This window comes from Anopheles ziemanni, chromosome 3, assembly GCF_943734765.1.
Source record: "Anopheles ziemanni chromosome 3, idAnoZiCoDA_A2_x.2, whole genome shotgun sequence".
Classification (NCBI taxonomy): domain Eukaryota; kingdom Metazoa; phylum Arthropoda; class Insecta; order Diptera; family Culicidae; genus Anopheles; species Anopheles ziemanni.
In genome coordinates, this window is record NC_080706.1 from 40836694 (window position 1) to 40863833 (window position 27140).

A 27140-nucleotide genomic window follows, 5' to 3' on the forward strand; every position below is an offset into this window, starting at 1 on the left:
GCGGGTGATGTACGCGGATTTGTTCGTGTCCTTTTGTGCCGCCGGACCCAGACTGGCTGAATTGTTTATGGACAGTTAATTTCGTTTACTTTCGCCCGCTCGGAAATCGGCTCCGCAGGTGTTAGGCACGTTTGCGTCCACGTTCCACCAATCGCAGTACAAAGCGCATAATTGATTGGTCAAATGTAGCAAAACAACGCCTCGCCACGGAACCGCCGAGTCCTTGACGTGATGCGCCCTTCGCAATGCTTCCGCCCTCCACGACCTTGCCCCGCTTCACCACGTTCAAGTGTTTGTCCTTTGATAAGCGCGAAACACCGCCACTCCTCGCCGTGTCCGAAGCTATTGTATTTGCAGCGATTTAATCGTGTTTTCTTACGCAATCTGCAGACTCCCTCGAGTCGTTTTCGCATGTCCGAACAATCGGGCCTCATCACCGCCGGTGGCCGCCATTATCGCCGTGAATTGTGGAGAGGAAATTCTTGAGGAAAGTTATTTTTAATCATGAGGTGTGTCTTTTGATGCCACCGGATTATGAGTAATCCAACCACGACGGGGCACAAACTAGGTTTGGAAAAGGGGGACGCAAAAGGATCTTCGGAAGGATCGATCGATTTGCGTACGTTTGATTATCTCATTTACGAGGGAAACACCAAGCGTTAGCCGCCGGGTCACGTGTTACTTCCGGATGAACCAACCGACTGTGGGGGGTGAATTTCCCTCGGGTGGGAAAGCGCTCGCGAGCTGGGGAAAGATCCTGGGAAATTTGGCTTCCGTCTTGTGTGCGTCTTCGTCTGAGCACGTACGCAATTATCAATTTAATTCCGCTTCTCATGTATTTGCCTTAAGCGATTTTCTATTTATCTTTTTTGTCTCGTTTGCATACTCCTAATGGATTCGGTAGGAACTTACGATTTCTCTTAGAAAGTTCATCTGTGTATGTGTTCTAATATTTGTTGAACAAAAGTATTTAACATAAGCCAGAAAGGAGGTTTCTACTATACTTCCTTACAATGTGAGTTTACTTTTTTTTTTTGCAAAACTTCATTCCATTTAAACTTACCACAAAGATAATCAGTGTTAAATTACACGCTTCAGCAACATGTAGGTGGAAGCTTCGAACCATGGAACAACGTGCTCTCAAACGTAATCCTTTTCCCATCCATTATCGTGATGGGTATGATTTTATTTTTCATCCGTTTTTTACGATTAAACAGTAAAACCTCATTTGAAGTTCAACCAGTGGTGTGGTTTATTTGTACGTGTGTTGATTGTGCACATAAGTTTTGATACTATTGATTTAAAATATGCACTACGGGGTGGAGCTTTTCTGTTCGGCATCCCACCTTCGCTGCAACACTTCTGTGCAATTCACTGTCGTTACTGTTACGTCAACACACGAGTGTTCAGATGTGGAATGTTTTTTTTTTTGCCACTCTACATTTTCCGTCAAAACTGTGTGAAAACCGAGAGAAGCTACGCAAGAATGATGAAAAATGGAAGGACATATAATTAAAATATTTCAAAACACTGCGACGTCAGTAGCGGGAAAATCTCACCGAATGGAAATTTGTTTCCAATCGTTTCCACCGTTGCCAACGCCTGCTGACACGCTGGGAAGAGCTCCATCATCAAAAGCATCGTATCGTAACAACGGTCGCTACGGTGGATGGAAAGCGCGCTAGAAAGGGACGAATATGGCACAGACTACTACACCGCTCCTACTGTGATAGCTTATCGATTTTGTTAATTTCAGTCACCTTGCACAGTGTCGTCGTGCTCGTTTCGTGTCAGCTCAAAACTCTGCTAATGACTTCACTGTCCAACCAACAACTTCCTCCGCTCGGCGTTCCCCAGTTTTTCTCTCTGGAGTCGCTTGTTCTAGGGCTAGGATCCCAGGGATGGTGTAGATATTTCCATGATGACGACGAAAACACTTCGTCGTTCGATCGGAATTGGATGCCGTGTCTCGTATGTTCTGTACAGGATGTGTTTCGCGGGGAGTTAAAGAACAGTATGCAAACCCATCGATTTGTTTAGTGTGTGCATCTCCATTCGGAGAGCAACAGTCCCTTTTTCTCCGCTTTGGAGTTTTTCTTGCACTTCAACACCATCGGTTCGAGATGGCGACCGTGTGATATAAACTCAACCGGACGCCGCGACACCAACCGTGGGTTGTTTTCCTTTGTTTTTCCATCGACACATAGCGAGTGGTCGGTTGGAATGATTTAGGATCTAGCTAGTGATTGCAGATTTTTGCATGCCCTAGCGTTTAACGGGAACTCTTCCTATATTTGTTTGGAGCTTTATCGGGGTGGATTTGTGTGTTCAAGGGAACCTCACTTTGCTAGAGTTTACTTCAATGCAGCAACTGCAACAACAAGATCCGATTGCACGCATTGTCCCAGTAAAGACAAAAACCCGTTTTGCTTCCCGGAAAATTAGAAAAGGGTGGGTGGCTCAGCGGGTCGTCATTCTGTAATCAATCATTTTCGCCTGTAAAGCACACAGCCTGTACCTTCTTCCTGCCAGAATACATCAGGAGTGCAGCAATTAGTGGTCAAATTTTGCATGAAATGGTTCCAATAAATGATTTACATCATTCCACTCCGTCCAAAGGCAGATGGCAAAAAGGGGACTTCTACATCCGAGAAAGAGATCACGTGGTCAGGGAGAAATAATGAAATCAATTCTCGGGTGCTGATCAAAAGGATATTTCGGTGTTCGTTCAGTTCCGGCTTTTCTGTTTGCAACGCTGCTTCCACGATGAGATGCAGTCGGTAGAATAATTGAAATATCCATGATGCGCTGAATATGTTTTTAATATCGTGTGTGCTCAACCCTTTGTTATCCTTTACCGTTCGGGGTGAAAAGGATAAACAAAGAATAAAATGCTATGTAAAAGAGAGGGAGAGAGAAAATTTTGGGAGAATGGGAGTGCAAAAAAGGGTTCTTGCATTGTAAAGCCCTGAAAAGAAAGCTTCCAGTCATTCGCGTCTTTGATCCGAGTAGTCGACAAGCTTCGTTTGTTCTGTCCTGTGAGCACATCGATCTCTTGCGAAACGAAGTAAAGTAACACACACGCTCTCCCACGCTGACGTTTTTTTGTGTGTGCTTTTGGGAAAGGGCCTTGTTTGGTCTGGTATTTGGTGTACGTGATTTCGATATTCAGCATCCGTTTTTCTCTCACTTCTATCTCTCCGTGTGCATCCTTAGCACTAACGGTTCCAAAGTCACTTACACTCCCTTTTTGCAGAACCAAGGGTCATTTTGATTTCAAAGGTTGTAGAGAGCATTCAATTGGATCGAAATTTGGGGCACATTTAATAAATGTTGTAATGTTATTTATTACTATTCTCACGGCTTATAACTAATTTTGTTAACTGAGATTAGTTCTTCAGGATCCAATTTATTATGGACACAAAATGCTTTCAAAAGACGATCATCCTGTCGTTCACAATGAAAATGAAACAAAAATCTTGAATCGTAAAATAAATAAAACCGAAACTAATTATAATGGCCAGTTTATAGATGCAATAAATGCCGTAAACGATTTCGACATGAGAATCATCAATTATTTGCAGTATTTGGTTCCAAAAACGGTATATGCAGTAGAGCAAGAGAAAGCTGAGACAAATTTAAAACATTGGTAAAATGGTTAAAAAAAAACTTGAAATTTGATGTAAGTATGAAAACTCAAAAAGAACAGAGGTACAAGAAAACAAGTTTGAAAGTGATCGTGGTAACAGGATGTATTTATGACTCTTATGGTAATGGTACCAATAGGCGCATTACGCAAAAGGTAATTTTAAAACTATTTAAAAAAACAATATTTTACAAATTAATACACATTACGATCAATTACAATCATTATTCTTCGGAAAAGCAACTATTTTTCACCTTATTCGATTAAAAAAAACACGAAAAAGCAGTTATTCCTTCCTAGCCGGTTGTGCCAATAATGGTTGTATAATTCTTATAGTTTTGGTATATCAAGTACTTATAATTTTGGTAATACAGAAAACTTGGAAAAGACTGAATATATTTTTGAATATAAAGGTCTCATAGACCAATACATTTGACAGTGATTTATAGCCTTAAGCACAACCTGTTTGGAAAATATGAATTTTGGAGCTTCTATATTACGGATGGTTTGTTTTTTGAACACTCCGTAGAAGATCAAAGAAAATTTTCATATTATGACAAACAATGCTATTGTATTTATTTCTTCGCTGAGCTAGGATTTTATTACACTACAACTGTAGGATCACTAACCCTACTGAATTGCAACAAAGGTCAAAATAACCCCTAATTGACAAGTTAGTGTCAAGGTGCGGTGATCTTGGCATGCGTTAAGTGGACCAACGATGGGCATCTGCGAGCAGCCGCATGCATGTGAGAGTGAGAGCGAACGAGTTTATCTTGGTCGGAGAATGATTTACACGACAAACACGGTATCAGATACACACACGCGGAGGGGGAGTGTGCGGGTGGTGGCGGAAATCGATTCCTTCCCCGAAAACTCGGTCCACTTGACGAAGAATCCCGGTACGGGATCCGTAATTCTACCACCACTATAGCGGCGCGCACGCGGGTTTCGTGGTTTTTGTTGGTGTGGTGTATCCCCATCGGGAAAAAAGGACTCCTTTCTCACGCCGAGAGCTGACTCGGAGATGCTACTACACCCAGCAAGCCCGCCGTACAAGGGTACAAAGAACAGTCGCGGCAACATTGGAATCCGTTTCGAACGGAAGCGATGTGTTCTGCTCTGAAGAATGAAACTTTGCTTCGCAAAAGCAATCCATGGGAGAAAACGAGAAGTCAACACGCACACGCACACACCCAACCCTGTCCTGTTGTTGCACCGCTTACACGATGCCCATCATCTCGCGGCAGTCAAGAGGATACAGCAATGATGTGTGATCCGCTCGATGCCAGTGTACTTCATCGTCAGCGTCGTCCTTACACCGTCCTTCCCTGATCCTTCACCCCCTTGGCGTAGCGTGTGCCGTGGTCCATCGTTCGCTCTCTCGCCCGATATGCGGTCGATGCGCACACGATGGAATTTGCCGGGAAAAAAGGACACGACACCCGACCCACGGTGATGCCAGGACGAGCGGGAGGGCAGGCGGGCGCGCACATGTTACAACAGGATGTTATGTTCTCGCCATCACCGGCTGCTTCGGCTGCTGCTGGATTGGATGCTGGCACAGCAGAAGAAGGGTGTTGATATCGTGTGTAGGTAGTGGTGCCGCTTCCTCGGGAACCACGTCGCACGTAGCAAAGGATAACATGCCCCGCAAATGTATGGGTGCAATGGTAGGCAAGCGCGCGCGTGTGTGTGTTTTGGCTGTGTGCGTTACTACTTCGTCACGGGATGCTGTTTTTTCATCGTTCACCGTTCGACGAAGAAGGGCAATCCAACGGCGCAAAGGATGCGAAAGCAATGCTAGGCGAGTGACACACGTGTGTGCAGCACGTAAAGAAGAAGCGGAGACAACACACTATTGCGCGATTAGTTGCTATGTATGGGTATTTTTTCGCTTTGTGCTCTCGACGCACTGTGAGAAGATTAAATTAATTAGAGGCAGCCGAAGCGTTTGTGACATTCGATAACGTGCGGGTGGACGGAAAACTGAACGAATATGGAAATATGTATATTTGCGTAGTGCATATCTGGTATAAATCGCTCGATAATGTGTCGCGGGCCTAAGAGTGATTGTTTGTGGTGTGAATATTAGAGATTCTTTGTGTGAAGAAGGAGTACCATTTTTCGATTGTAAGAAGTAATGAAACATGGAAGAAATTGTGATTTGGAAATTCTTTTCCCTAGTTCAGTTCAGTGTTGTATGGTTGTAATTTGTTTCTTCTTGTCGTGATACGTGATCAATAGGGAAAAAAGTGTTGGAAAAAAGTTGACAAGAAATAAGAAGTAGATTTTACTATTCGATTTTTTTTATAATTTACCGAAACAAAGACGCCTGGGGTAGGGGCGCCATCCGGAAATCAAAACAAACAATTTATCGTTCTTGTTGAACCGTGTAACAAAAACAACATTAAAAAATTCATCCTTTCATCATCCCAATTTCATGAACTCATTCACGCTGAGTTTATTGTGTTGCGGGATTCCTGGTCGTTTTTTTTTATTGCATTGAACGCTGTAAAACATAGGGCGGCGTCAACAAGCACGGGCCCGTTGTTGTCCCGTCCCGTTTTTGGGGAAAATGATCCGCGAGAGAAGCAGACGGCGAGCGAACGTGAGCAGCCTGCCTGCCTGCCTGCACACTACACCGGAAGTGCATGGCAAGCCGCATTCGAGCTTCAGGATTTCGTCCGTTTGCTGGCGGTCCTCGAGGGCTCACAGTTCTCACGCCCATCACCGCTCCTCATGGCGTTGGTTTACATCCCTCCAGCTAGCATGCTGTGTGTGGTGTTGTTTTTGCTCCGTGGGGTGCTTCCGTTTTATTTGTTTGTTTATTTTTTAAATTAATTGTTTTTCGATGAAGAATGTTTGCGATTGTTTTAAATGATATGAATTTCCAGATCGCAAACACGGGTGAAATATTCCTCGTTTTAATAATTATTATTGCGAAAATCAAAGTCTACTACAAAGCGTCGCATGTATCCTTTTTGGTGCTATGAAATAGAACTCTCCCACACACACACACGCACTCTCTCCCGTGTTCTCGCTTCGTTGGTGGGAAAAAGTAATCAAGGGGGGAAGGCCTGAGGCCGAGTGGAGACGCTGGTCAATCTGAATCCTGACGCGTCCGGGGCAAAAAGGATACCCACCGCTGTGTTGTTGTTGTGATGTAAAGACAACGCGAGAAATCTGATGACAAAGTTCAGCAGAGAGCGAGAGAGTGTGCGAGAGCGAAAGTGTTGTGAGAATCCGAACCTTAACATTCGCTGGCGTTTCCTTCCGCCCGCCGAACAACAAACCATATCCGTGTGGTGTGCGCGTGGAAATGTTTTGCTTCTGCCTTTTTCCCCCGTAACGCCAGAGTCGCGTCATCAAGCCTCTCTGCGTTAAGCATCTTTTTGTTACGACGCCGGGGCACGTGGTCTGAGAGGGCGTTCGCGATGGGGGAGTTTCTCTTCCGTCCCCGGAAGTGGGAAGCACGCGGGACGAGTTCGGGGTGGTTCGGGGAACGATGGGATGCCTTATGGCAAACGAAAGATGAGCGTGTGGTTCGAGCCAGGAGAAAGCACCGCACAATTATCCGAGTAACGGGTTCGATTCCGTCCGGACTCCGGAGGCATCTGTTGGCAGTTCCGCTCATCGGGCATCAGCACCATCATCGTCATCATCCATCACCACCATTATCGTGTAAAAAGGACTCGCCTCTCGCAGGATATCGCTCACGTATCGTAGTATAGGGGCTGGATCCGACATCCAGACAATCAATTGCAAGCGGCCCCACGGCACGCCAGGTAATCGAAGTGTGCGCAAACATTAGTAGGGATTGTGAGTCCGTTCTCGACGCACGAACATCGAGTAGGCACCGCGCGTTGCCTCGGAATGCTTCTGCCGTCGCAGAGGAGAGCGTCAGCTTTCCGTTCCTTTCCACCGCTGGTGACCCGTTTTTCACGTCACAAATCCTCCTCGTGGTGGGTTTCGGTTTCGGGAAATTGTTTACTGCAAGAATGGTTTTTGGTGAACCCGTGATGGGTGAAGTGTGGGTGAAAAGGAAAACAAGGAAAAAGAAAAGCGTCTGATACCCAACCGCAACGTGGCCACTTTCTTCTAAAAATAAGTCACATATCACCAAAACCACCTTTCGATCATCGCGAGACGGCGGCGGCAGGTTCGTTCTTCGTCTGATAAGTGAACCAGTGCGCTTAGAGTGGGTGCAGTTCTCGATGCCGACGACAGCCAGCTGGCGTGGTTTTTGTGCTATAATTGCAAATTCAGATCATTGCCTCGACGCAATCACCGCCAGCCAGAGTGCCACGATAGATAGAAGGGAGACAGAACGTCTTCTCCGTTCGGTAACAGCGCGGCTAGCACAGTTCAAGTGAGAGAAAACAAGTCGCCTACTTTGTCATTCTTGCCCAAGTGAAACGAAAAGAAAAGAAGTACACGCCAGCGTTAGAAAGTTTCCCGCATGCTCTCAATTCTTGTTTTTCCCTGTGGTGTGTTCACCTACCCATCGCTCCGTGATAAATTATCTCGCGAAAAAGTAGTGTTGCTATTTCCACCGGGACGCACGTCCAACCGCCGAGACGCTGAATGGTTCACTTGTGCTTCATAAAAGAAAGAAGTTCGCGGTGGTATTTGCCTCCTATCACACAACGACGACGATGGTCAGAATGGGAAGATGACGATGATGATATGACGATATGATGGTGATGAACAATCATGGTGGTATTACAATACTGTGTTGCTACTTGTACATCCGTTCGCACGGCACGACGCTGGCTCGTGCTCGATGCTCTCCGTTCGCGTGACAAACAAAGGAATTTTTCCAATTCCCGGAAAACTCCTCCGCCCCCATCCCCGTATGCTGCCCCCAGCGTGTCGCTCTCGTGAGCTCGCGAACTCCGGACTTCGGAGGAAAACGCGAACCACGGTGGCAGCGCGCGCTCTCTCTCGCTCTCTCACGGCCCGATGACTTTGTGTTGGGAAAACGGCGCGTCGCGGAAAAACGGCTCGTAATAACAAGCGCGCACTGGGAGGGAGCGTGAAAAAGGGAAAAGCGAAAAGGATAACTCCGGCACGCTCTACGGTTTTTGGGCTCTGCGGTGGAAAAAAGGGATACACATCGCATTACACAGTACACAGCGTGTTATCAGTTGTTGTGCTCTTGTTTGTTCGGCTGCCGTTTGAGAATGAGAGCAATCCGGATGAAGTGTCCGCGCGGCGTATACGTACCATCGCATCTCTGCAGATTAAGTGTAATGCATGAATTTCTAGCACGAGCCTGGCTCTCCGGCCACTTTCTTCGGAGGTGTTAGGCAATACACGGGCTACGACGAATGCAGCACACGGAATAAAATCGCGCACACCCGTATAAAGTAATTGTCCTTCGAAAAGAGTACTCCGAAGAGTTTCGTTTTCCCGACGCAGATAAGTTTATCCTTTCGTCGCTGGAAGAGCGTGTGCATTGGCTTTTAATATTTGAGTTTCCCGTTTGTTGTTGCCTGTAGTGCCCGAAAGACCGAAAAGTAAAAAGTCAGCCACCATTAATCGATTTTTTACGACTTCACACACCTGCGATGGCGCATAAAATAATGTGCAACACTTATAGTGAAATTATATTCCATTTTTAGGTGTTAGTGTAATTATTCAGTGCTAGCCAGTGAGTGAGATATCTTCGTATGTAAAGCATTTATCAAGTCATCCTCGACAAATCCAGGCGAATATCAATGTTTTTGAAATCAAGTGAAAATAATGCAAATTCAATGCAATATTCGCTAGTGTGAAATTGATGTTGATGTTGAAGTGTAGTTTTGCGGCTAAGAGTGTTTGTGAGATTAATCGGATGCAGCCGTGTGTTACCGGATAAAACAAAAATGTGAATATGTGAATACCTATGCAATAATTCCTAAACACCTGTAACACGGTGTATCGTTGTTTAGTGGTGCGTATTTTCGGTGGAATTTCTTCAGGAAACCGTACTGCGATAGCGATGAGAAGATGATATTCGGTAAAAAGTGATGTGATGCTAAGTTTGGTTTTGTTGTCATGAAAACCACCTCTCCTGAAATTGTTCTACGCCCAACACAACGATCTCTCCTTGGCCTACCCCTCCTTATGTTTTGCTTCCTACATTTTTACCAAGCAAGCTTTGTTTGACCATTTAATAACGGATATTTTTCGCGCTTCAATGTAGGTATTTTGTCTCCTCCGGGTCCATTTCTAACACCGAGCCCATCGCCGTCGATACCAGCGAGTCCTCGGCTGCAACCGTCACCATCACAGTCACCATTTTCGCAACAGCAGGACATTCTACTGGTGACAAACAGCACCATAAATAATGTGACTCAGGAGCAAGTAAGTTTTCGTCGTTCATCGCAGTAGGCTTTGAAGGTTTCCTATCCTATAAATTGATATTTTATTTTGTTTCTTTTTTTTTTTTTGTTTGCTCAGGACCGGAAGACGGGTATTGTTGGTCGTCGTCAGTCATTCAGTCAGCAGCAGCAACAGCAGCAGTCCAGTATCATCCAGCAACAGCTCCACCAAGGACTGAGCAACAGCACCAGCCCCAATGCCGGCACAGTGGTTTACCGTCCTAGTCCAACGCAGTCTCCTGCTGGCGCTACGACGTACACAACGCCCGGCAATGAGTTTAACACGACACTAGTTGGTTCCAATAACATTTCACTCAATAAGGTACGTGAACAAAGAAACTCAAAGAACTTAGTAGAGAGTGTTTATTAAAATTTTGTTTTTTTTTTTATATTTCTTCAGAAGGGACGCAAATCGTCCTCGATCAGTGGAATCCAACAGCAGCAGCAGCAGCAGCCACAACAACACCTCCACCATCAGTCACATGCAGGCCATGGACATGGAACATTGCCCCCCGCCAGTAGCCCGAAAGCGGCGAAAAAAGCAATGCAACACCATCAGCAGCAGCCGGCGTACCAGCATCCGCACTCCCAGCAGCAGCACCAGCAACACCACGGATCCGTCTCGTTCGTCGGCAGTCCCATCGCAAGCCCCAGTCCGATTTCCAGCCCGAACGGCTCAATACTGGTCACGACCACCGGCGGGACGAATGGTGGTGGTGGAGCGGCGGGGAGTATCATTGTGGGCAGTGCGACGACCAGTGGCAATCCGGGTGGGCCGGCACAATTGAGGCCACCGACGCCCCAGCCCATCATCCAGCAGGTAAGGGATCAGAACCTCGAGTTGGCGAAATTCAATGTACTAAATGTGTTTGTTTTTCCTTCTTTCTTTCTATTGCGTTGCAGTATCCTGTAATGGGCACCGGAAATCAAATAGTGCAAATATTTCAAGGTTCTCAGTTTATCGCGCAATCGCAAGCGGGCACGACGGCCACCGTGCAGCATCTCGCGAATCAACAGCAGCACCTTCAGCAGAGCGGTCGCCATACAACGACGTTAGTGTCCCAGCCTAGCCCTCAGCATCAACAGCAACAGCAGCACCAGCAGCAATTAAACCAAACCAACGCTCAGCAGCAGCAGCAGCAGCATATACCGCTGCAAACGTTGCACGCAATCCAGCAGTCCCCATCGCATCAGCAGCAATTTGTCCAGCAGCAGATCATTGCGGCATCCTCGGTCGCGCCCAGTGTGATACCTTCGTCTGCTTCCACCACCGTCGTGACTTCCGCGGGTGGCCTAGTGATCAGCGGGAATGCCCTTCAATCGCCTCCTCCTTCTGCGCCTGGCGGAGGCATGGTGAAGCACCACAGCAAAGGACCCCAGCAGATACTGCCGAAACCCGCCACGGGTTCCTCTACACCGTCGGGGTCTCCGTCGTCTTCGGCGTCAGCGCACCAGCAACAACAAAGTCCCCAGCAGGTGACGGCGTACGTCTCCAGCTACGGCACCACGCCAATGGTGCACGGCACGACGAAGACGATCGTTTCGCAGCCTAAAACAGTCACGTCCCTTTCCCTTCCGACCATGGTGTCGCAGCTGCCGGCACAAATACAGGTGTCCCAGTCGAACGCCGGCGGAACCAGTCAAGTTCACTTCACCACCACTGCACCCCAACCGACCGTGGCGGCCGTCACCGGTCAAACGGGACCCGGTCCACAGATGGTTACCACGGCAACGCCACAACCCGCCGGAGGGCAGCAGCCGGGAGGGGCAGGCCAGACGGCCACGCCAACAGCGACCGCGCAAAACGGTTCCATCATTCTACCGACGGGTAATATCAACGCACAGCCCCTCCTCCTGAACCAGATGCCGGTGCTGGTACAACAGAATACACCGCAAGGTGTGCAGCTGATACTGCGCCCCCCGACACCCCAGATCGCAACACCGAGCCTGGTGATACACAATACGCGACCACAGCAACTGCAGCAATCGCATCAGCCCCAGCAGGTGCTACGGATACTGAACACCAATGGGACGATGCAGCTGGCACCGACGTTTATCGTGTCGTCCCAGGGCAACCTGGTGCAGCAGAACATTCCCGGACTGAAGACGAATCAGGGTGTACCGCTGACGCAGCTTCAGGGTTTGCAGGGACAGCGTCAACCGCAGCAGTTGACCGCCGCCATCAACCAGCATCTGCTGAGCCAGGGCGTGGCGCAAATACAGAACCTGCAGCTGAACGGCAACCTCGCCCAGATTCAGATGCCCAACGGGTTAAACGGGCAGTTGCTGGCCACCTCGCTACCGGCCCAGTTCCAGCAAGCAAGCGTCGGTGGGTTCGGTATACAGAACCAAAACATTAACCTCAACCAGCTGGGCAGTGTGAATCTGCAGCTCGCGGCAACACCCGGCGGTGCAACATTCGTGTCCCCGTCATCCACACCGGGAGCAACGGCAGGCACGGGGCAGTCCGGCGAGATAGTGGTTAGCGCTCAAAACATTCAGTTTGCAACGGCACCCGGAGCGGCAGGTAATGCCACCATCACTGTGAACGCGCAAGGTCAGCACCAGCAACAGCAGCAGCATCATCAACAACAACAACAGCAACCACCGCAGCACCATCAGCAGCAAGGAGGTCAACAGATTTTGACCACCTCCTCGATCGATGGACAAATACAGACCGCTCAAATAATTCCCACTGTATCTGCGGAGGCCTTGCGGAACCACTCTGGAACGCCAATCATTACGACCGCATCCGGCCAGCAGGTGATCGTGACGGACGGTGGAAAAGGGCAGTTGCACACGCAAACTCTCTCGGGACAACAACAGCAAGCGCTGCTGTACAACCATGCAGCCATCCAGCAACAGCAGCTGCAACCCAACGCCACTCCCGTAACCTTGCAGCAGCCGATGCAGCAACAAACGTCGCTTCCACCGGCAGCAGCAGCACCACAACCACCGAACCTAGTCGCGGCAACACGCATCGAAGTGGACAAACCGAAGAAAGAACGACGTAGCAAGAAGAAGGTGAAACCTGTGCAACCACCCGTGGCGACGGCGGCACCGATTATCGTACAATCGAGCGTTCCCATCACGAGCCAAACCCCTGTCGTCAATAGTGCTCCGGTGACGACGACGTCGATGACGACATCGACTACGTCCAACAACGCGGAGCGGCTTGCATCACCACCGTCGCCGTACACAAACACGCACACCTCGACGGGGAAACTCGACCTGGCGAACCTGATGAAGATCTCCGGTATCGGCATCGAGGACGATGATTTTATGGACACCGACGAACCGCCGCCATTGTTGGCACCCGCCTCACACGGTCACGGTAGTGGATCGGCTGTCGATTATCCTGCCAACATTGTGATACAACAGAACGAACATACGACGACAACGAGCAATATCGTCAGTGGTGCAGTACCAACGCATCCGCAGCAGCAGCAGCAGCAACACCAACCAATTGGAACGATAAAGGGAATGATGTCGCCTCCTCCACCACCCCAACCGGTTGTTCCTGCTATTGCCACTCCAGCGCCACCATTGGCCGCGCAGGTCCACATACAATCGCAACAGCAGCACAGTCAAACGAATCCATCAAAAGGCGGTGGAAACGGCAGTGATATTATGATAACGATCCCAAGTGGGGCCAGTGGTTCGGGAAATGCCGAAATTCCCTATACTATTTCGATACCCACATCCGGCTTGGAAGCATCCCGCACGGGCAAGGTTTCCACCAGTGCTAGCAATAATCAACTGGGCCAAACGCCTAGTACTCCTGGAGCGACGACGGTGCAAGAAGGACAACCGTCATTCATGATCACCATCGATCCGTCGAACGATCCCAGTTCGGGCCAGGCATCGTACACGGTTTCTTTGCCACGCTTTGGTACCGGCGCTGGTGGTGAGGAATCGTCGAAAATCGTCAACGTAGCCACCGTTGCACCGACGACGACCGTCCAGGTACCATGCAGTAGTAGTACGAGCACGTCACCGATGGCCTCTAGCACCACCACGACCACAATGCACCAGAGCAATACGATTTGCGTGAACAGCCTGATGAACAATGTGCTGAACAACACGCAGGTTACGCCGACTCTGCAAAGTCAGATCAACGAGATTCAAAATCAGTTGATGGCCGAAGCTCAACCGCATCTCGTTTCCTCCTCTTCTTCGACGGTTGCCACGACAATGCAGCAGCACTCCCGTCTAGTGAGCTCGGTTGCGTCGATCACTTCAACACCATCCGTTACACCGTCTTCGCTAGCGACAGCAACGTCTACTTCAATTGTGATATCACCAAGCAATAAGATTTCGCCGGTTGCTTCTTCCGCGTCGAAGAAAAAAGCTGGAGGCGCTGGTACGGGTGGCAGCGGTGGACCCGCTGGCACTGGCGCCAACGTAGGCGGTAGCAAGAAAAATGGAAAGAAGCTCGAGAAAACGTTCGACTTTATCGGCACGGCCAGTGCGGTACCGACGCAGATCGGCAATATTCAAATTTCCCAGATCGACGGTACGGCGGTAAACAACAACAAGGTGGCCAAGAACAGTACCATAAACAACCAAATACAAATTACACCGATCATCGACAACAAGGTGATGGTTTCGCAGGCACCGCCGATGCTCGGTACAACCGGAAGCGGACAGTATCAGCAGGTGGTCACTAGCCAATCGCAGCCCTCAATCACGATACAAAGCCAACTTCAGCTAGCAACCCAGCAGCAACCGAACCAAACGGTCCTCACATCATTGGCCAGTGGGGTCGTTCACCAACAGCATAGTGTGCAGGCCATTCCCACGTCGGTGCAATCGAACGTTATCGGCGCTGGTAGTGGTGGTGGTGGTGGAGTCGTTTTTACCACCCATCAACAGCAACCATCGGTTGTTGTAACGCCGACAATGCAAACAAATCAAACGTCTATCATCGCAACCCCAGCGACACCAATACAGACCCAGCAGCAACAGCAACAGCAGCATCAACAGCAGATACAACACCAGCAACAGCAACAGCAAATTCAGATACAACAACAATTGCAACAGCAGCAGCAACAACAGTTACAGCAACAGCAACTGCAACAACAGCAACAGCTTCAACATCAACAGCAGCAGCAACAGCAACAGCAGCAACAGTTACAACAACAGCAGCAGCAGCAGCAACAGCAGCAGCAGCAGCAACAGCAACAGCAACAGCAACAACAGCAGCAGCAGCAACAGCAACAGCAACAGCAACAGCAGCAGCAGCAGCAGCAGCAGCAACAACAGCAACAGCAACAGCAACAGCAACAGCAACAGCAACAGCAACAGCAACAGCAACAGCAACAGCAACAGCAACAACAACAACAACAACAACAACAGCAGCAACAACAACAACAGCAACAACAACAACAGCAACAACAACAACAGCAACAACAACAACAACAACAATTACCACCCCCTCCACCACCGGTGACTTCAGCACAAAGCATTCTTTCGCAGCTGACAGGAAGTCTTAGCTTATCGCTGGTTGAGAATGGACAGTTGATACTGAAGCATGACATAAATCAACCCCAAACACCAGAATCGCAGACTATCCTGCAAGCCATTCTTTCCGGTGCACTGGGCAACATTACGTTGGTAAATGAACCATCCAAACTACCATTACCGACGAATGCGGCCGCTATAGGTACTGTTCAATCCCAGCAACAGCAACAGCAGCAGCAGCAGCAGCAGCAAGTACAAGTGACGGCCACACCGCATGGCGTTCAACAGAGTTCGCAAGGTCATCAGATTGTAGTGACAGCACAGCCCCCGCAGCAACATAACAAATCCGTCGCTGCCGTGAGCGGACAGATACAACATCAAAAAAGTCAAGGAGGTGCTACGGTGACAATACAGACGGGACAGCATCAGCTACATCAGCAGCAACAACTACAGCAACAGCAACAGCAACAGCAACAGCAGCAACACCAGCAGCAGGTTCAACAGCAAAATCAACTTATGCAGCAACAGCAATTTAACAGTATGACACCTGTGTTTAGCTCGCAAGCAGCAGGTTCACAACAGCCGACAACAGCCCAGCAGCAATCCATTGGTGGAAACATTCAAAGCAATTTGGTTCAATCGCAGCAACCGATGCTGCAACAGCCAGGATCTACGTTGAAGGATGGACGAAAGCCGGAAACGGTGATTGAACCGGTTATGGGTCAACAACAACAACAACAGCTTCAATCGCAGCAAGCGCCTACACAAATACAAACACAACAGCATCTACAACAACAACAACAGCAGCAGCAGCAGGTGTTGCAGCAGCATCAACAACATCACACTGTTGTAATGAATCCAAATACTCCGAAGCTGGTAGAGCTGCCAAAGGTTGGACCAAACCAGCAATTGTTTTCGCTCAACACGCTGACTAATCAAATCACGCAACTCAACCCAGGCCAAACGACGGCCGCCCTCGGACCGATGGAGCGTGTGCTGATTGTCCCAACCGGTATAAACGCGCAGCAGCTGGCGCAATGTTTGATGCAGGGACAGATCCACTTCAACAATGTCGGACAGGTGACACAGTCCAGCGAAACGAGACCGACCCCTACACTGTCGCAATCGCAATCACAACCACCGGCACTTTCGTCGACGACAACCGGAGTGCCCACCAAGGGTACGACGACTCCTCAAATGATGACCCAACAACAGCAGCAGATGGCTAAGAGCCAGGCAACAAAGTCTCAGCAAATTATAACTAACCCCGGTGGTAACGTAATCGGTACGAAGGTATTAAACAATGCGGTCAATGTAACGAATAACACGGCGGTGGTCACTAAGGAAAAGCCCAAACGAAATCGCTCGAAGAAGCAGGACAAACCGGTTCCGTCTGCAGTGCCGCCAAAGGCAGCTATCGTAAAGGTAAACTCGGTCTCCAGTGGGCTGCCACCGAGTGTAGTCCTACAACCTGGTCAGCATGCGCAGCCGATCCTGGCCGAGGATGGTACCAAGATTGGGACAAAAATTGTAGGGACGGTAAATCCAAACAATTTTGTTTCCAACAGCCAGCCACAACAACACCAGCATCAGCAGAATCTGGTACAACAGCAAACCCAGCCACTGGTAGCGCAAGTCCACCCGCAGCAGCATCAAACCACGAAAACGCCGTCAACATCGGTATCAACAATGGTAACCAAGGGCCAAGCCATCGGCACAACAAACGTCGTGTCGGCCATCGGAAGCAATACGACGAGCAGCATAACGGTAACGGCGGCGGTCAAAAAGAATCGTGTCAACGTCTCTCAACAGCAACAACAGCAGCAGACTACAATTCAGGTTCAGCCTCAAAAACAGCAGATGCCCCCATTGGTCAGTGTTAATTCCGTCGTACCAAGCCCGGCTTCCATTAGCAGTAGCAGCAGCAGCGGCAGCACAACAACGGCTGCCACCGGGACACCGACCGTTGTGCAGCGGGTCCAAACGATTCAGCTGACGCCGCAGAAACAGCAACACCTTAAAAACGTGCAACAACAGATTCAGCAGCTGTCGACAAAGTTGCAGAACAAAAACTTGCTCTCCTCGTTGATGATTCCGACCGAGTTCGACCCGGCCAACCCGATCCACGGGAAACCGTTGCCCACGGTCAAAAACCTGAACGCAATGTCCGACAAAGATATCTGCCAGGTGCTGCAGCGGCTGTTTATGGAACAGCAGAAAATTCTCTCAACGGGAAAAATTATTCCCACCATTCCCGCCGGGCACGCTTTCGGGGGTGCCGGGGTCAACGCGAATACCTCGCAACAGCCCGTTCCACCTCCACCGACACCGATCGTCATCCAAGGTGCGAGCAATACGACGGATCCACCGAAACCACCGCCACATGCCATCATATCGCCCATCACGGTGACACCGACCGGCAACGGGGGAAGTGGTACGGTAGCGGCCTTCCAACCCGGTGCCGGCGCTTCGGGTGGGCAGAATCAACAGATCGCCGTGGGAAAGCACGAGCTATTGCTGCCCATTTCTTCGACCGCAGGTGGCTCTACCATGAGCGTCCTCTCGTCGTCTGGCCCAATGATCTCGAGTGTTGCCCCAACGGTTGCCCACTCCTCAATGTCGATTACGATTACCAGCAGCACCGTACCGATTCAGAGTGGGACCGGTGTGAACGCACAGAAACCTTTCGGAGCGGCGTCCGCGATCGGTGGGAGTAGTAAGCAAACGACGACAATCATCCCGATCACCTCGACGCTCCAACCACTTCCACCATCACCGGTTTCGGCACAGCCAGGAGCAGTAAAGTCAGGACCGGGTCAACCGTCGACGTCGGTGGCGAACAGTGGCACCACAACTACCACGATCATGAATAACGTCGTTGGGATGAAAAGTCAACCGACAGCTAGTATCGTTCCGCAGCATCAGATTGTGGTGAACAGTAAAAACGTTGGCACCCTATCGGTCACTGGGCAAACGCAAGGCGGAGCCGGTTCCGTCATGCCACCCTTGCATACACTTGTGCCCACGCAACAGAATTCCGGCAACAGTACCAACACCGGTGCTCTGTCGAATAAAGTTGATGGAAATGGAACTTCGGCAACGATACTCAACCATCATCACAATAGTCAACTGATGGCCACACCACCACTGGCCACCACCCATCGCTCTAATACCCCCGTACCACCGCCACTAGTTCCTACGGCGATGTCAACTGCAAGTGGACAGCTGAAATCAGTATCGAGTGCAGGCAGTGGTGGGACGGCAAATTCTTCGATCGTGATCGTTGGTGGCTCACATGCTATCCTGAGCGGCTCCCCGCAGTTGATAGCCCAAACGGCGGCCAGAATTCAGCAGCAGCAGCAGCAACAACAACAGCAGCTACAACAACAACAACAGCAACAACAACAGCAGCAACAACAGCAACAGCAGCTACAACAACAGCAACAGCAGCAGCCACAACAACAGCAACAACAACAGCAGCAACAACACCAACAACCGCTTCATGGGCAAGGAAATACTATCCTCATTACCAACAATGGTGCGATTGTATCCTCTTCGATGACTGGAACAATCTCAACGCCGAACGTATCGTCAACCAGGACAGCGACATCCTTATCTTCCCCTTCGATTATGATATCTCCTCCCCCTTTGGTAGCAACCAATAGCAGCATCAATAACACATCCTTCACAGGCGGTGCCAGTTTCCATCCTCTACCCATTACCGGTACGAGTAGCAATCTGGTTTCTTCGATGTCGACGACAACGTCCACGACGACAACGGTCGCAGTGCCACAGATTGCGACCCTAACAACGACGACGACTAACGCGAACGCGCTTTCGTCGGCCGTCGTAGCCGCTTCCGCGATGACCAGCAACACTGGCACGCCGGCAGTAATCATCGCTGCTCCGGCGGGCACCTTGCCATCGACACCGATGACCTACATAACGACCAACGTTCCGAACAGCCCTGCTGTCAAAGTGCCCCGTGCAAGTTTGTGAGTGTGATATTACTTTTTTACAACTATTATCATAAAGAAGGCAACAAAAACCCGTCACCGGAATCGTTTCGGAACGCGAGAGACTCCCATAGGATATGATTCGGAATAGAAAACTTACTTGTGGCATTTGTCTTTGTTTTGTTCTTTCTGTTTCTCCCCCCGAATGGTACAGGTTTGAGATTCAGATACAGAAGGATCAGGACGCCTGTACAAAACCGGACACCAACACGCCATTCGGAAGCAAGCAGGATGCAATCAAGCGCCTCATCCGCTATCACTGCATGTACGAGGAGCGCTGCGAGGAGAACGAGGATGAGGAACTGCAGTTCGAGACCACCGCCGAGTGGTTTCCGGAGGCTTTTCGCACCATGCTCAGTCGCTACAAGCGCCTAATGATCAACGAGTCGATGGTAGGTTATGTTTTAGGTCCTTGTTTGACTGGTGTCGGAAATGTTGGTCGAAGCTCATTCAAATTTGGATGATATACATATAAGAATTTTAATTTCGTCTGTTCAAGCTTATTCCCTGGCTAATTTCAGTCTTTAATTCATCATCAAGGCGTTAAGAAGTAATCCAATAATTCTTCTTCTTGGCGTAACGACCACTTGGTCATACCGGCCCCGTTAAGGGCTTACGAGACTTGCTTCCCTGTTGTACGTGGATAATCAGTCCTCTCGTACCCTTGTATGGTCTCGGTTGGGATTCGAACCCACGCCATCGAGGTGGTGAACCCCCTAATCCAATAATAAAGCGCGCGAAATTCCTATAAACACATCATCCAAACTTACTTTTGATGAAAAATGTTTCGTATTAGTTATAAAAATATTACTTGCCCTTTGACCAAATTGATTTGAAATTTTCACTAGTTTTGGTGCAGGGATCATTATTACTCTTGCGGATTGGCTAACATAAAGCCCCAAGCTAAATTCTGTAGAGTTCCTTAGGAAATCCTGGACAAGTGATCTTACAAAACCTGTCCAATTTGATGTCGAAAACTTCTGAAAAATATTAAATAAACTAAGCACTTGTTGTATGTTGTTCAAGTGATCGTCACGTTAAATTTTATTGCGTTTATGGAAATTTTCTTCAATAATTATACATTCATATGTAATTGTATATTTAAAAGAACTGCACCACAAATAGTCATAATATGAAGTAAAAAAAAAAAAAAGTAAAATAGTCTTAAACATTAGGTTCACAATTAAAAGAAATGGAGGTGCTCTTATAGGAATTTCGTGCGCTTTATTTCAATATTTTTTTCCTTTTGTACATAGTTTACCGAAACGAGAAACTGTTCCCTTTAAATTGGTATAGATGATATTCATTATCGAGGTCTTTAGTTTATCCTATTTGAAGAACGTATTAGTAAGTCGAATAAATACGAATACGAATACGATATATGAATATACAAATTTAGATTTATTCAGCTGTTTTAACTAATGGCAAATTTTTAAAAATTGATAATATGTACAAAGTAAAATAAAAAGAAATTTGTATTGTACAAGCGTGAATGAGAAAATAATTGCTCTAATTTTTTGACGTATTTTTTACTCCCTCCCTTCCACAGCGCGAAGTGCGTACATCGGAACTGATGTTAGTGAACAAGCTGTTCAAAGCGGATATCACGCAGGAAATAGAAGAAATGCAAGAATTGATACGGGACAGAGAAAACGAAGGTGATCCACCAACGACGGCAACAACGACGGGAAGCAACGTAGACGAAGTGATCTGTGTTTCCTCTTCCGATGAGGAGAAACCCAAACACGGCGAGGCTCACTACGTGGCAAGAGATCACTCTCCGTTTCTACCCCTAACCCTAGCGGACGTATCGAATGGCAAGGATTCGCAGGCGTACAGTCCGGGTGATGCGACCTGTTTCAACCATGGCCCGTCCACGGGAGGCAGCACAAACTCGAGCCTGGTGGCAGAGACATTGCGATCGTCGGTCCAACAGACTATCAAATACGGTATGGTGGCAAGGGAAGAATCCACCGGACAACAGCCACCGTTACAGTCGGCATCGTCGTTGTCGTCATCGGTTGTGTACGAATCGTCGTCGGCGGCACCCGTAGCGATCAACAGCAACCTTTCGTTCCAGGGCTCATTCCAGCAGTCCTCTAGTGCCCATTCACTGATCGGCAAAACGCTGGAGGCTAGCTCCGGGCGCACAATGCCAGTTGCACGGCCTTCATCCGGTGGTGATCCCTTGTTCAAGAAGCACGTCCCCACAATGGTTGAAAGTTTTGACGATATCGAGAGCGAAATAACACCAAGTTTCATCATGAAAAAATGCGACGGCGGGGCGATGGCGGAGGAGAAGAAAAGTGAACCAATGGCACCTAGCTTCCAACCGGGTGCGGCGGTCGCTTCGACACCACCAACGTTGCGCTATTTCAATCAAGTGCACGCCACCCAAAAGGATTCAGCGGGCTCAGAAACGAAACAGTTTGCGGAACGGAGTAGCGGTAGCCACTTGCTTCCAACGTCAAATGACGTCCCACCGTTGGCGGCCATGCCAAAAGCTGCTGTCGGGTCTTCCGTCCCTGCGGAGCACAACGATACGTCGGAGCATTACGACGAGTGGATGTGCTTCCAGAAGGATCTGAACTACTTCAGCGGCGCCGGTAGCGATAATGCCGTCGTTGAAGGTGGAGGCATGCGAGCCGGGAGCAGTAACACCAACGCAACCGGTCGAAAGAAAACCCCCGAGGAGGAGATCCACGAAATGTTCCATTCGAACGATTCCAAAAGTGTGGATAAACAGCTGGAGCAGCTGTTTAGTGGATCGGTTGACGATAAACAGATTCATCACCAACAGCACCATCATCATTCTACCTCGAGGATCGACTCACCGTTGGCCGAGTTCCTAAATGCGCATCAACAGCAGCAGCAGCAGCAGCATCAACAGCAACACCAGCTACTATCAGGCAACAGAGGAAGTGGGGACGATACAGGTGTGACGTCGGCAATAGGTGTCGGATCCTCGAAAACTGTCGAAACGCGTCTCGATGCGCTGTTCGGATCGTTACATCGTCAGGGTGATAACTCTTCCCAGTCTGACGGTGGGTCGGTGTCCGCATCGGTTGGTGTGAGCGAAAAATCAGACGAACTGCTGGTGGGGACACGCAACAGTTGGACCTCTTCCGTTTTCCGAGAGGTAACGCAAGAAGAGGAAGCATCCACGCACGAGTCCTTCTTGCACAAAACATCGAACAGCTACGAAATGATGCATCAGTCTCGCAGTGTCATCAGCGGGACGCAGAAGCGCCTGTGGTCGGCCGCCACGACGAGCGAAAGTGGTGGAAGTGGTGGCCTACATTCGGGTGCGCTCTATCCCAACGTTTCGCCCACCTCGAGTCACCCGGGGGTGAACCCCAACAAACGACAGTGCCTTTCGCTGGGTCGCAACGAAGATCAGCTTGCCGATAGCGTTGATCTGGTCGTCGGTGGTGACAAGCACGATGATCACCGATGGCTGATGGAATGTACCGGCGACGATCCTATCACGACGACGACACCCCAAGGTATCCGGCAGCCAACGCAATCCGCCGCAGCAGCAAACCGGACAGCTAGGGTTGGCTCGAATGGTTCCGCTCAAACAACCTCCGCCGCAGGTAACGATCATATTCTCCTAAACCATGGTAGCAACAACAACGGTGCTGGTCGTGGTAGAACAGGTGCCGGTGGTGGTACAGACATAGACATTGACTGTGGCACGTCGTTGGTGCCCGGCGCTGGTGGTGGTGGTGATAGATGTAGAGCTAGTAGTGGGGTCATTATCGGTAGTAGCTGTGCTAACAACAGTAGACCACGGTGCAACCCGCTGGGCGGTGGTGGTGGGGATGGTGATGTTGATGAAGACGATCTCGACACTAACATCATGCTGGGTAGCACGAGTAATAATAGTAACAATAACAACAATAGTCATAATAATAACAACAACAACAACCACCATCATCAACATCATGGTCCACTGAAACGGACCTCCTGGAACGGTGACATCCTGCTGGCATCGGCGACGGAAGATGACCGGCACGTGCTCGACATGCTGGATACTAATCTTAGCCTAAGCCTGAACAACCTTAACAGTATCTGTAGCTCGAGCATACTGGACAACGGTGATCCCACCGACACCTCCGACTCGCTCGTCCACCATCACGCTGGACATGGTCAACATCAGCAGCAGCACCAGCAACTCCATCTTCACCATCAGCAGCAGCAGCAGCAGCAACAATCGCACCTAATGCACAACCACCTGTCACATAATCCCACCCATCACCACCTTCCCCATCATCTCCATCATAACCACAACCATCAGGATATGCACGTGTCAACGACGGTGGTGATGGGTACCGAAGGCAAGGGCAAAAGTTGCTTCCGCGATGTAGATGATGGTGGTGTTGCAGGCGACGACACGGCCAATCTAATGCTTTGTGGTGGTGGTGGTGATATTGGTAGTAGTAGTTCCTCCCAGCACGACAACGATGGCCACGGCAAAACTATCAACTATCTCGATCGTGATCTTCTAGGGCTGGATCCTCCCGCCGAGCTCCATCCCCATCATCATCACGGGGACGACGGAAGTGGTCGAGTACCGGTTGTGGTTAATAGTATCACGCGAAACTACAACGGTCCCGGTCCGACGAAAGAAGTTAGCTCCATCGCGCTGCAGCTTCAATCGGCGAGCATGAGTTTGGAAGCGAACACGACGTTCCAGGATCACCAACAGCAACAGCAACAACAGCAACAACAAGCCATTCACGATCTGCAGATGAATCACATCACGTTCGATGCGATCACGGGCCACAATTTCGAGGAAGACATCAGCCGGCAGGTACAGAACGCGATCGATAGCATACTGAATCTGCAGGCAAACGAAACGGACGGAGCGTTGCACTATTCGCTCGATCATTCCTTCCTGCCCGACAGCCCACTGTCGGCCGGTGGGCTCACCTCGCATACCGCCCCAGCGACCTCACCCTGCTCGTCGCATCATGCGCTTTTGGATGCGCCCATTATGAACCAGCATCATCATCAGCAACAGCAGCTGCCAGCGGTGAATCAAAACCAGTTGCAACAATCATCCCAGCAACAGCGACTGCAGCAACAACGCCAAGGTGGGGCGGCGTCCGTGTCGATGGCCGCTGTACAGCAGGTGGCTGGTATGAAGCGCAAGTATCCGAACGATTGCCCCTCGCCAATGGTCGGCGTGTCGCCGGACGATGGCAGTCCGATGGGTCCGGGTAGCAGCGGTAGCAGCAACAGCAGCAACAGCACTATCAGCAACCTCAGCAGTGCCACCTCCGGAAGCAGCAGTAGCAGCAGCAGCAGCACGGGAACCTTGCTCGGTGTTACCAATCACCACTTTGGTGTGAACGCGAACGATGCAGATCCGATGAAGACCATCATCAAATCCTGACAACTTTCCATCGTTGGCTAAACGGGCCACACCGCATCGACCGGGTGTGTATGATCATGATCGTGGATAGTTTGGATGGTATTTGTGTGTGTGCGAAAACACATTTGACATTGTGACGGCATCTAGGGGTAAATTTCAGTTCAGGATATGAGTGTTTTTATTTTAGAGACACTTTGTTTTAAAATCATTTAATTAATTCCTTTGTTCGGAAGAAGCTCCAAGTTACTCCAAAGGAGGTGTGCAATGTTTCCTGTAACCCAAATGACGTACTTTTACATATTGCAAAAATACTGCCACTTTTTAACGAATTATTTAAAATCTTGTCCTCTCCGCTACCCGATTGCTTTTACAGTCGCATGGAGCTCAGTCAATAACATTTTATTTCTTTACAATAACATGGAAGTTTTTTAAAAGGTTTATTAGAATGCCTCGTCTTCATGGCCACTTCATTCGTCATCATTTTGTAAGGCTTGTAGATTTTTGTTCTACTCTTCGTATTTCATTCAGTCCAACCTCTGGCCACTAGTTATCGGATAAAATAGGAGTCAAAGCACGCCAAAAACACCTTTTAACTAACCTTTCTATCAAGAGCAGATTTTTATGTTTTATTTTTCAGACAACTTGTGCATAGTTTATAAATGCCGTATTTTATGGATTATAGTGCAATATTTTTGACCTAACATTTGTTAATTTATGGATGTAAACTATAAACATACCATTGCTGCATTCATCGGGTGTAATGTTCACAATTTTACTAATAGAAACGTTTCGGAACTTTTCCAAATGCGATTCCAAAAGAGGAGAAAATAAATAATTTAAATTTTTGACTATTGGTTCATACATTTTCTAAAAATGTAAACTCACAGAGAAGAACTCAAGAGCGAAAATGGCAGTTTTAGTCATAATAGTTCTTCTCTGTTACGGTGGTTAGAAAATCGGCTCTCGAGCTCCAAAGCGCTCCCTCGTCGGCGTGTGTTCGAATCCCAACTGAGCCGTACCGATCCCTGTACGAGAGGCGACTTTCCACGTACACAAAGAGAACAGTAAGGTCGGACAAGATCGTTACACCAACAAAAAAAAAGTACTCCTCTGTTCATATGGATACTCTAACAGTCCACATGACAAGCCTAATCGCCGTACTGCTAATATACAACAGCCGACAAACTTAGGGGGTCCGCGACAGCCGAGCGGTAACGCCGGTTAGAAAATTGGCCTATGAGCGCCGGGGCTCACCACCTCGACGGCCTGGGTTCGAATACCAACCGAGACCGAACCCTCCCCTGTACGAGAGGACTGACTATCCACGTACAACAGGGAAACAAGTCTCGTAAGCCCTTAACGGGCAGGCATGACCAACAAGGTCGTTACGCCAAGAAGAAGAAGAATCCAGGACAATTTACATGAATTGTGAGTAAAGGAGTTTCGTCAAACTGGTAGGTTTTCAACAACTTAATAACACAAAATGAAAAATATTGCACGAAAATATTTGATGATATTTGATTAGAACTGCAACTGCTGTTTGCACTGAAAGTCACACGAAAATTAGCTTGGTGGTTACACTTACAATCCATAAAATGCGGCATACTTTCTGTTTTGGCATCAATATTTCTGCTTATTTTTTCTACAAATGCGAATTCTGAAAATTCCTGGAAACAGGCAAAGAAACCCAGTTAAAACTCCCCACTGAGAGATCTCACCAATAGACAAGTTGCTAAAAAACAGTGAGCTGTACTGTGGGGAGGACTAGTTATTCATCGGAAACTGTTGTCGACCAGATTACCGATATTCCCATACTGTAAGTATGTAAAAAATATCGTGTACACCGTTCAAGCCATTCGGTTTGGTGAAAAGGGAGCCAGGGATAGAACCAGTCGAAACACCATACACATTGTAGACAAAACGGTGGTTTGACGATAATTAGTGATAAGCAAATGAATAGAAAAAAACATTACATGGCTTGAAATGATAACCCAAGAGTACGGTGCTAGGATGCATACGTAAAACGATGAGTCGACAAGTAATCGAAAAAGAAAACCCATTGTGTGGGCGAAACGCGACGATTTAGTGACTTAAGTGGTAAGCTAATTTAGCTAAGGTGAAACAATTGATGAACGTATAAGAAGGTTAGTACTACGTAACATGCATAAACAAGCTTGTACATATATGCCCCGAGGGCCCAACCAACCCGGCACTGGGGAAGAGAAACACGGAAAATAGGACACTCTATTCTTATAGTTGGTGGTTAA

The 27140-nt window shown here is 48.7% G+C and overlaps 1 protein-coding gene across 1 annotated transcript in view; it reads left to right on the forward strand.

Annotated features, from left to right (window-relative positions):
- The window catches only part of LOC131284736 (uncharacterized), a 44694-nt gene extending 19729 nt beyond the window's left edge, over window positions 1-24965 (forward strand). The window contains exons 2-9 of the mRNA XM_058313596.1: window positions 9837-9997; window positions 10094-10336; window positions 10415-10834; window positions 10918-14943; window positions 15421-18861; window positions 18982-19472; window positions 19648-19885; window positions 21043-24965. Of these exons, the coding sequence (XP_058169579.1) occupies window positions 9837-9997; window positions 10094-10336; window positions 10415-10834; window positions 10918-14943; window positions 15421-18861; window positions 18982-19472; window positions 19648-19885; window positions 21043-24894 (12872 nt within the window). The 3' untranslated portion in view covers window positions 24895-24965. The remainder of the gene's footprint in view (window positions 1-9836; window positions 9998-10093; window positions 10337-10414; window positions 10835-10917; window positions 14944-15420; window positions 18862-18981; window positions 19473-19647; window positions 19886-21042) is intronic.
- The last annotated feature ends 2175 nt before the right edge of the window (window positions 24966-27140 follow it).